Consider the following 11,943-nt stretch of genomic DNA (forward strand, 5'->3'; position numbering starts at 1 on the left):
CATCAGAATAAGGACCAATCACAGTTTTGGACACAGGAAATAGGTTTTTACACGTGTGTGCTTTTGAGTCAATTTGTGTTTTTTTGTTTGTTTGTTTTTTTCATTTAGTGTTTTATTTTGACGGTTTGATGTTATAAGGGATTAAAAATGACAAATACATTAATGCAGACAAACATTTTAAAGTAATAAAGTAAATGATTGTAGAAAAAACAAACTTTTATGAGTAAATCTGCATGTCTTTTATGTCTTTGTTGCCATATTTTTATATGTCCAATTATGTGTTTTATATTTATTGATATATAATTGCATTTCCACATTTATTTGTACATTTATAAAATTTTTTTTGTTCCCCCATAAGTGTGTGTCTGTCGTTCACATATCTAGCACATGCGCAGTGCGTCCAGCAGGGGGCGCCAAAAGCACGTGTCACATTAAAATCAATGAATCGCTTCGTGTGGTCACATGTTTCTGAACTTATTAAATCAGAAATAAAACGTCAGAAAGACACAAAATAATCAACACATTCATTAACTACACACTGATGGTTGTGTAACAGTGTGTGTTTTCTCCCACGCTCTGAGACACAAACTGTAGATGTTTGTTCTCAAAGGTTGAGATTAGAATGAAACGGACACACGTTCTTTGTGGGGACCAGAGGACAGACTGTGTGTGTGTGTGTGTGTGTGTGTGACACTCCCACTGGTGTACTAACACACACACACACCAGTGTCCTTTAAAGGTGGCAGACACACACACACACACATTGTTGTGTAGTTTCGTGCTCACACTGTCAGGCATGTGTTGTGTAACTGTGAGTGTGTTAAATCACACTGTGTGTGTGTGTGTGTGTGTGTGTGTGGACGCTCTGCATGTCTGTCGTTGAATACTGACTAGTTTACAGCAACCCAGCTGGTAGGTGTGTTACTTTGTGATTGAGTGATCATCAGCTAACACAGACACCAATTTGATCAGAACAGTTTAACATACTAGTTTATACTGGTTTATACTGTATAAACCAGTATAAACTAGTATGGTTTATACTGGTTTATACCAGTTTATACTGGTTTATACCAGTTTATACTGGTTTATACCAGTTTATACTGGTTTATACAGATGATGAGGCTGATAAACATCACCTAGCAGTGCTCAGCTCTGCTCTCATTGGTTAACAGTGACGTAGCTCTGATGCTGGTTTCTTCACCCTGATGTTATGGAAATCAAACAGAACATTTCCTTATTCAAAGTGACGGTCATTGAGGGTGGTTTGGTTTGATATCCTGCACCGCCCTGTCAGGTCAACACACAGTCACACATGGAGCGCACAAGGATGTTTGCACAGGATAGAGGAGACACACACACACACACACACACACTCGTGTTTCGGTTCAGTTCTTTGAAATGTTTGCTGCTGACAAACAGCTCTGTGGCACACTTCAAACCACATCTCCTCCCTCTGTTCACACTAACAGCTTCTATGTGTGTGTGTCCTGACCATTCTAGACAACCCCCTGTATCTGCTGATGCTGTAAGAAGTAATCAAGTTATTTCTAATAGCAGCAAAAGGTTGAACCAGGTACCAAAACATCAGTTTAACTATGGATGGGGACACGTTCTGTCCTATAAAAAGGTCACTGGCCCCGCCCCCTGGTGTACTGTCCAGTGTTTTTATTATTATTAGGATAGATGTGTGTGTGTGTGTGTGTGTGTGTGTGTGTGTGTGTGTGTGTGTGTGTGTGTGTGTGTGTGTGTGTGTGTGTGTGTGTGTGTGTGTGTGTGTGTGTGTGTGATGGTATCTGCTGTGGGCGGGGCTTGTTTGTGTAGCTGATGAGTCACAGTATCAGTGTGTTATAAATGGTTGTGTGTTGTTATTGTGTTATAATAGTTGTGTAATTGTGTGTCCTCAGAGACAAAGCCTGAGGAATGTCAGAAGCTTTAAGATGAAGAATGTGAAGCAACAAGTTTAGGGTTCCAAACATCAGGATGCAGCTTTAATAATGGAGCGTTCTGATTGGTTGATTGACTGTGTGAGTCCCAGTGATGTTTGAAGCTTCATTCCTAACATCATTCCTCAGGAGCACGAACGTCTGCGAGGGATTAAGTGGTGGGTGCAGCACATTGCTGCTGTCACACCATCTCATCACCGGAGTTGTACGCACATAAATTACCCACAAACCCCTGCAATGGGCCTCCTTCACAACAGAGATCAGACATAGGCAACTACTGGCTCAGGGGCCACATGTGGCCACCGTCTCCAGCACATTGGCCTCTCTGACACCGTCCTTCACTGGTTACGTTCCTACCTCACTGACAGGACCGAGTACGTGGTCCTGGGGAATGCTAAATCCCGCCCCCACACTGTCACCTGTGGGGTCCCCCAGGGCTCCGTGCTCGGCCCCACCCCTCTTCACTATTTACATGCTTCCCCTCAGGTGTGTCGTCGGCAGGCACGGAATTAACTTCCACTGCTACGCTGACGACACACAACTCTACCTCAAGGTCTCCCCCTCTGCCACCCTCACTCGTCTCAGCTCCTGTCTGGAGGAGATACACGCATGGATGAGACAAAACTTCTTGCAGCTGAATGGCTCAAAAACAACTACAACAACCTCAACAACTCCGTGCCTCCCCCATCGCCTCAGTTTCAGATTTTGGCCACAGCATTCCCCTCTCTTCCTCCATTACCAACCTTGGGGTGAAGTTTGACCCCACCTCTCCTTCGACAACCATGTCACCCACATATGCAAAAACCTCTTTCTTTCACCTCCGAAACATCTCAAAACTCAGTCCTTTCCTCTCCCTTTTGGCTGCAGAGAGGCTCGTCCATGCGTTTGTCTCCTCCAGGTTGGACTACTGTAACGCGCTCCTCATCGGGATCAATGGCAGGAACATCCAAAAACTCCAGTATGTCCAAAACAGCGCTGCCAGGGTCCTGATGAGGGTGCGGAAATACAATCACATCACCCCCATACTCCGCACTCTCCACTGGCTCCCCATCTGCGCCCGCATAGAGTACAAGGTCCTCCTGCACACCCACCACTGTCTGCACGGTGATGCCCCCACCTACCTCACTGACCTCCTCACACCACACACCTCAACCAGGACCCGGTCAGGCCAACAGCACCGTCTGCTCACGCTCATGACCATGGGGGACAGGGCTTCTGAAGCTGCCGCTGACCATCTTAGGTCTCCACAGACGGTGGATTGCTTTTAAAAAAGGACTAAAGACCTTCCTTTTAAAAATTGAATTTTTATCCTGTTTTACTTGTAGCACTTTGAGATTTTATTTGAAAAGTAAAGTGCATTATAAATAAAATTCATTATTATTATCATTATTATGTGGCCCTCAGTTTAAATCTGTGAGGCTCCCAAAGTAAACGCACCAAAAAACCAAACCCAACATGGCGCTGAGGTCAGACCACATGTTATGATCAAAGACCGGACTTTTCTAAGTGAGGACGACCATGACATGTGGACATGCCCTCTGGAAGTGGCAATGGCGTAACCAACATGGATATCAGGGTTTTCACCTTTATTTACACATATTAGAAATGTGTTCTCTGTATTTAACCCCTCCCTGAGTGAGACTTGAACCATCGACCTCCGATTACAGGCCTGCTTCCTTAACCACTAGGCCACCGCTCCCTTTAGAAAAGTTGTTTGCATGTTGTCAGCATGAATGTAGTTGTGGGAGGTGAAAGGTCAGAGTGTGTCTGTGGGCTCCTCCTGTGGGCGTGTCCTATTGTGATTTATCATGTGGCTGGTATCACTATCACGTGCCATAGGTGTAACAGTAACGTTGATTTAAATGTAGAAACGTTTGAGTACTTCCATGAAACTTCACTCCTGCTTTTATTGTGAAGGTCACATTTGGGGCCAGGCTTCCCATGTGAACGGGTTGGCATGACAACCCCATTAAACACTGTAACAAACTACATCTATCAGAACAAAGGAAGTGGTTCTGATAGTGAAGTGGTCGCTGGTACTGCTGAACAATGGCAGTGGATCCAGGTAATAAAAATTAAATAAAAAAAACAAAAACTTAGTGGTGGACTGATTTTAAAGAAGGAGGAGGACCATTGATACCTGACTGTAGGTGATATTCACTCACTCATGGCTCCTGATTAGTGGCAAAAAATGTATCTTTGTGTTTGTCACAGAAACTACTACGTAATAAAATTATATGCATAAACAGGCAAGTAATCATATTAAATAATGTTTTATTCCTCTACTGTCATGGATGAACCATTTCCAATTATAAATTCACTGAAGTGCTTAGCTTGGTCACAATAAATCAATGTAAATTGTTTTTCGTGACAGTTAGTATTTTGAGGATATTTCAAATGTCAGGCCGAGGGTTTTCAAGTGCGGATATGTTATGTTTATTCATTCTTTCACTTCCTTTGCTTGTTTATTTCACCCTGCTTTTATTTTGAAGGCTCTACAGACGGGCCACCTGTGTGAGCCGGTTGCCCTGACAACCCCTTGTGGAGGGGGCGGTGCCTGTGTGCGGAAGACCAATGGGAGTGCAGGTAGAGCAGGTGAGAGTGAGCTCCACCTGCAGAGGCTCAGAGACACAGAGGAACCGACACGGGACAGAGGAACAGCGCAGACTGTGGCCGAGGATTAGCGCTCGGAGGACGCATTAGGCCGTGGTGAGCTCCCGGTTCGGACCATGGTTCCCCCGGGAGTAGCAGCAGGTAGTCCGGTTCGTTCTCTCTTCGTTCCGGGACTCTCCGCCCGACCATGATGAGCTCCGAGAACCTCCGGCCGGCCAACAACGGCCGTAAGCCGCTGGGGAAGCTGGCGTCCCGGCTGGAGGAGGTGAAGAACCCGTGGCGCACGGGCTCCACGCTGGTCCTCAGCCACAACGAGGCGGCCCGCCTGGCCACGGACGCGCTGCTGGAGCTGGGAGAGCCGGAAGTACCGCCGGGTGCTGGACCAGGAGCGGGAGCTCAGCTTCCTGTCTCCGCTGGAGATCCACTACATCGGGCAGCATGTGGCCAAGGAGGGCCGCCGGCTCCGACGTCCCCGGGGCGGCCGCAGAGCGGGACTTTGGGGACGGGGACGCGGTGTCGGAGCTCACCTCCGGGACTTACTTCCCCATGATGTCCGACGAAGAGCCACCGATGCTGGAGCTCGGATGGCCGGAGTCCCCGTCCCGCTACGGACCGTCTGAGACCCAGATCTACTTCCAGAGGGACAAGTCCCACAACATCAAGGACCTGGTCGGTCCCTGGTTAGCGAGGCTAAGAAGGTGAGAACCGTAGAGGAACAATCCGTTCTAAAGTAACACGTTTAAAGTCAACAGAAAGAGAAGCAACAAGTTTAAAGTCAACAAATACATGCCTTTCACAATAAAAGTCTCTAATCGTTACATTTGAACAAATTAATGAATACATTTATTACTAATAATGTAAACTAATGAATATACTCAATATGTTTACATTACAGCTTGCATCAGATAAACTGTGTCTCAAGTATTAAACAAGAGGCTCGCGGGCCGAGGGCGGCCGGTCAGGGTCAGAGAACGGTTCAATGAGTTCAGGAGGTTTTAGGACTTCCTGTCTCCAGTCTGTTTCCTGTTTTTTACAGGAACTACAGTGTTTGATGTCTTTGTTGTTTGTGTTTTTTTTTTATTATTTAGTTTGCTTAGTTAGCTTAGCATGTAGCTACATTAGCTGTGCAGGGCCAAAGGGGCTTTTTGTTTAAGTAAATAAATCTTGATTCTGATTGGCTGTCAGATGTGACCTCTGATCAGCTGTGACTACTTCCTGTGTTTATGGCTCAGTGGAAGGATGACCTTTGACCCTGAGTCACACAAGGAGACGAAAAACAACCATGTGATCACTGATGAATCAGTCCTACAGACAATGAGCTGTCCATTTAAATGTTTTTTAATGGAATATTTTCATTTAAATGCTTATGTTTGTTTCTTATTGTGTATTTTATTTGACATTTTCCTGCTCAGGAACCACAGAAATTAGCTTTATGTCTAGTGCTGACTTGACTTTTTTCTTAGCATGACCCTGTCAATTCTAATGAAACACACAAACCTGTGCATGTGAACATGCACGTACGACAATCCAAATATAAATTAATATGTTTTTAAAAGGCAAAGCTCAGGTGTTGTGGTTTCTGTGGTCACTGTTTTAACTGGTGACAGTTAGACGTCTTAGTTTGAAAGGTTTTTTATGTTGAATTCATTCACAACAGTTTGCATGTTCTCTGTGCTGTAAATGTGTTGCTGTCACCACCACTGTGTTGTTTACACACACACTAAGCCACGCCCTAATTTTAGTCTTAAAGGAATCAGAGCAGCACGAGGTTGGAAAAAAACTGTCATGATTGTTTTTTAACCCTGTGACGTTAAAACCTGCAGGATTTCACCATCACACACACACACACACACACACACACACACACACACACACGGGTCTATAGGTCACTTGTAGGAACAGTGTGTATGTGAGTTGTATGTAACCCATGTTGGTATGTTCCAGGTCATCGCCGTGGTGATGGACGTGTTTACAGACATTGACCTGTTTTGTGACCTGATGGAAGCGTCCAACAAACGCCGCGTCCCCGTCTACGTCCTATTGGACGACAAGAATCTGCAATACTTCACTGACATGTGCTCCACACTGGACATCAACAACTCACACCTCAGCGTACGTTTCTCTACTAGTTATGAGACTTAACTAGTCCCTATACTAGTTATCATTATTAACTAGTCCCTATGCTAGTCATCATTATTAACTAGTCCCTATACTAGTTATCATTATTAACTAGTCCCTATACTAGTTATCATTATTAACTAGTCCCCTATACTAGTCATCATTATTAACTAGTCCCTATACTAGTTATCATTATTAACTAGTCCCTATACTAGTTGAGGTGCTAGTTTTAGATGAAGCTGTGCAGAGCCCTTTATCTGATGGTGTATTACTTTACCTGGTCATCATTATAACTGGTGACTCCCTCCGGGTTATGTTACACTTTCCATTTGGTTTTTGGTTCCTCATTTTTCACTGATTAATAAATGTCCTGACATCATAACAAACCTAATCAATAAGTTTAATAAAGTCAACTACTGTTATTGAATATTTTATCAGCTTCAGATGATTCACAAAAAAACACGAGGGTTACACTGAGAATACGTCACAAGAGCTTAAACATGTGCATTAGCCACAATGCTAACCCTCAGAGTGACATTAGTCACGATGCTAACCCTCAGAGTGACATTAGTCACGATGCTAACCCTCAGAGTGACATTAGTCACGATGCTAACCCTCAGAGTGACGTTAGCCACAATGCTAACCCTCAGAGTGACATTAGTCACGATGCTAACCCTCAGAGTGACATTAGTCACGATGCTAACCCTCAGAGTGACGTTAGCCACAATGCTAACCCTCAGAGTGACATTAGTCACGATGCTAACCCTCAGAGTGACGTTAGCCACAATGCTAACCCTCAGAGTGACATTAGTCACGATGCTAACCCTCAGAGTGACGTTAGCCACAATGCTAACCCTCAGAGTGACATAGTCACAATTCTAACCCTCAGAGTGACGTTAGCCACAATGCTAACCCTCAGAGTGACGTTAGCCACGCTGCTAACCCTCAGAGTGACGTTAGCCACGCTGCTAACCCTCAGAGTGACGTTAGCCACGCTGCTAACCCTCAGAGCGACATTAGCCACGCTGCTAACCCTCAGAGTGACATTAGCCACGCTAAGTCTTTGAATGCAGTCATAATAATGTGAACTAACACTTCAGATGAAGCTCTGTATTCATAATCCTAACATTCATCTACAGTTTTTACTACATCTGTCATTAGAATCAGTCACAGGATAACATGGTCACTAATATAACCGCTACATTGGCTAATGTTAGCACTGTGTCACATGATCACATGATGTTTAATAGATGAAGGGAAGCCTAGAGTCCACAGAGACACACATAGATAATTAATGGATGGAGCTCAGCACACACACACACACACACACACACACACACACACACACACACTTTTACTCTAAACGTGCTGCACCACAGTATTGATTTATTGAACTAAATGAAAACAGTAGAACTGAGTTCAGTAAACTCTCACCAGATAACATGATCACCAGTTGGTTTAACACATCAGCACTGCTAATGAGTTAGTGCTCAGCAGCGTGCGTGTGTGTGTTGACTTTATGATGCTCTGCTGGTGATGGATGGAACCAGTTTACCTGTGGAACCAGTTTGCTATTCAAACAACTGATGATACTTGGTGTGTGTGTGTGTGTGTGTGTGTGTGTGTGTGTGTGTGTGTGTGTGTGTTGTGTGTGTGTGTGTGTGTGTGTGTGTGTGTGTGTGTGTGTGTGTGTGTGTGTGTGTGTGTCTGTGTGTGTGTGTCTGTGTCTGTGTCTGTGTCTGTGTCTGTGTCTGTGTCTGTGTCTGTGTCTGTGTCTGTGTGTGCAGAACATGCGTATTCGGAGTGTTTGTGGTGACACCTACTGCACTAAGAGTGGGAAGAAGTTCACGGGTCAGGTTCTGGAGAAGTTCCTGATCGTCGACTGTGAGCAAGTTCTCGCCGGCTCCTACAGGTGTGTCTGTGTGTGTGTGTGTGTGTGTGTAACTGTGTGTGTCTTTTTTAAATTTTGTTGCATTTTCTTTGAATCCTGAGCACCCCCCACACACACACACACACACACACACACACACACACACACACACACACACATCGACAGCAAAACAGACAAAGTTTCTCCCAAAGACACAAAGTCAAACGTTTCACAAACAACAATAAAAAACAACACAGAGCCTGTGATTGGTCTGTATTCTAATGATTATATGAGTGCTGATCATGTGACCTCACTGTGTAACAGCTGCCACACACTTTAGCTCTCATCACATCTGAGCTGTGTGACACACACACACACACACACTCTGTCCCTGTTAATTCTCACTAACGATCCTCTCAGTGTTTTCTCAGTCGTGGCTGAGCAGGAACGTGTTAATGTTCAGTTATTGATTTATTAACCAACCAATGAAAAGGACATAATAACACACAATGATGCTGGTGTAAGTGCTCAGCTGATCTATCTGTCTATATCTATGTTGCTCGCCTGGTTGAGTCTTTTCCTGTATTTCTGTGTTGGTTTTAAATCAGAAAAACAAACTAACTAAAGTGTTTACTTGTGGTTTTGATTTAGTTTTAACATAATATCTAAAGAACAAACTATGCAGATTGATTTTTATTTTTCAAACTGATGCAGAATCAATATATTGATCTGATTCCCTTTCAAACTTTAATAGAATCTTCCACGGCCTGAGGCCTATGTTTGGTTACAATACGGGCTAAATCTGTGTGGTCCTGATAATAGACAAACTAACTATAATAAACTAACAATGGTGAAACAGTTTGATCAGATGCTTTTATGGAGTTATGGGACTTGATGGACCAGGTTGGATTAGAACCAATGACCTACATTAACAGTTATGTCGGAGGTTTTCATAAAAGAAGTAACATAAATAAATCCAGCTGTGCTTCCTGTCAGTAAGTCATCTGTAAACATATAAATACATCTTAGTTCCTCATGTTTTTACAGATGGTGACATATGATCCGAGAACAGGTCACACTACATTGTTCTTCTTCACGTACCAACATAGAGGTTCTCAGTCTGTAGCAGAACAAACCAAATAGATCTGTTCTTTATCACAGACATAGACATAACAGATAGGAATAATAATAGTAATTATTAATAATATTATATTCATTTGTCTTGTGTTGTGATATAAGATTGGGTTTATAGTGTCTTAGATCACTAGTTATTAATAGTTATTAATACATTGTCATTCAGGGTGTGAATTCTTGTCAGACTGTCTACTCTCCAATAACAAACCATATTATATTGCATGAAACACAAACAAATAGTGAAAGTATAAACATTTATTAATCAAACAAGTGTGTGTGTGTGCGTGTGCGTGTGCGTGCGTGTGTGTGTGAACTATGATGGAGTTTTTTCTTCCCACTGTCACTAAATGCTTGTTCATGTGAATCTTAAATCACGCACTAAGATGACTTTGATGTAATTTGTACGATATAAATAAAGTTGAATTGATAGGTCACTATGGAAGATGACGAGAACTATGTGACTGTAAGTACTTTAGGTCCAATTGGAATTTGAGATCCAGAGTCCGTTGAGTTTCTGATGAGTCGTGGTCCGTCTCTGTGGCAGGTGAAGAGAGTCTGAGGCCATAAGGACCACGGAGTGTGTCTGACGTGTTTGGTTGTGGACTTGGTCAGCCTTGGTTTTCATCTGGTTTCACGGCTCGTTCAGAATCATCTGTTTTAAACTGGTTCTGGCTGGTGATCTTCACCACTGGTTGAATGAGTGACTTCTTACAGCACACACTTAGTTAAAGTCTAACAAAATAAAATACTGTCAGGTTACAACCAAAATAAAAAGTACATCACGATGGGATTACTCAGCGACTCGTGCCATCTTATAATGGTGATGACATATTGTATCTGGGTTGAAGTGTTCCTATTGTCGGTTTTTGCGGGAGCCAATTATCTTGTTTTTGGGGGATTTGTGGGCTGTGGTTTGTTGGTGGGCGTGTTCATGAGTGGATGAAAAAAGAAATATGAATATAACTCAAAACACAGTTAGATTATAACCTTCATAGATCATATTATCCTTATTTAACACAGTGTTAATAGATGTTCATTAAGAACACTTAACTAACAATAAAAGAGTTAATGACACTGTGTAGGAAAAATACATTTCAATTTGTATCAAAAATCTGTGGAAACTTTAAAAAAATGTTTTCATTGTTAATTCTTGGAGCTAAAGCCAGTTTATGTCTTTGTTCTTTGAAAACAGGAAAAAACACAGTGAGGTCATAAATTCCTGTTTGTTCCTTTTGTTTCACAGCTTGTGAGAGAAAGACACGTGTTCTATAAGGCTGGACCATATATCCAGTTATTAATAATATCCATATATTTCTTTAAGAGATATATCATAGGACTATATCGTAATGTCGATATATTCATGTAGCATTAAAAGTTTCTTCTGTAGAGCCTCACCCTCTGTCCCTGAGTGAGACTCAACCACACACACACACACACACACACACACACACACACCTCTGCAGCTGCAGTGACAGTAGAGGGGTTCAGACCTGCCTACAATTAATCCCACAATGCATTTGGCTGTTCTTCATTCATTAAGCACTAATGCTAACAACATGTGCTATTGTTAACTGCTACACTCACAGTGGGAGGGCTAAAACATCTGTAAAGTTACATGTGGACAGGGGAGGCAGGAGAGTGATTGCTGCAGCCAACGTGACGTGTTATGAACAACTTTGTTGTGATCATTTCATTTCACGTAAGTTATAAATGAAGAAAATGTATAATCATTTCTCAGTCAGACTGTAGCCTTCACATATAATAAAACTGAAGCATTCTACAATCCTGCTACAGTCACATTATATTGATTATCTGTGATTATTCAGAAGTTCAGAAGTGTTTTATACATACAGTATGTACAAAAATGCATTTTTATTTATTTAGATGATTTCTATTGGAATGAAAAGGGTCCTGTATGAAAATAAAGTGGTTGTTAATCACAGTTTTATACTAAAAACAATGATTCATGTTGCATCAGGGCCCTAGCTATCACCCCTTTAAAACATTACAAATGGTACGACCCACATGTGCTGCTGCTGTGGATGTAACAAGGAGACAGATATACAGATATATACAGATATATACAGATATATACAGATATATACAGATATATACAGATATACAGATATACAGATATACACATATACAGATATACACATATACAGATACACAGATATACAGATACACACATATACAGATACACACATATACAGATACACAGATACACAGATACACACATATACAGATATACAGATATACATATAC

At 42.4% G+C, this 11,943-nt stretch overlaps 1 protein-coding gene across 1 annotated transcript; it reads left to right on the top strand.

Annotated features, from left to right (window-relative positions):
• Nucleotides 1-4,730: 4,730 nt before the first annotated feature.
• On the top strand, nucleotides 4,731-10,245 carry LOC114462882 (protein FAM83C-like). The gene is given in 7 exon segments (XM_028445967.1): nucleotides 4,731-4,920; nucleotides 4,922-5,012; nucleotides 5,044-5,223; nucleotides 5,226-5,254; nucleotides 6,501-6,668; nucleotides 8,462-8,600; nucleotides 10,223-10,245. Coding segments are annotated over 7 exon segments (807 nt in total). The 5' UTR covers nucleotides 4,731-4,743.
• Nucleotides 10,246-11,943: the final 1,698 nt, after the last annotated feature.

Source organism: Gouania willdenowi, chromosome 5, assembly GCF_900634775.1.
Source record: "Gouania willdenowi chromosome 5, fGouWil2.1, whole genome shotgun sequence".
NCBI lineage: Eukaryota > Metazoa > Chordata > Actinopteri > Blenniiformes > Gobiesocidae > Gouania > Gouania willdenowi.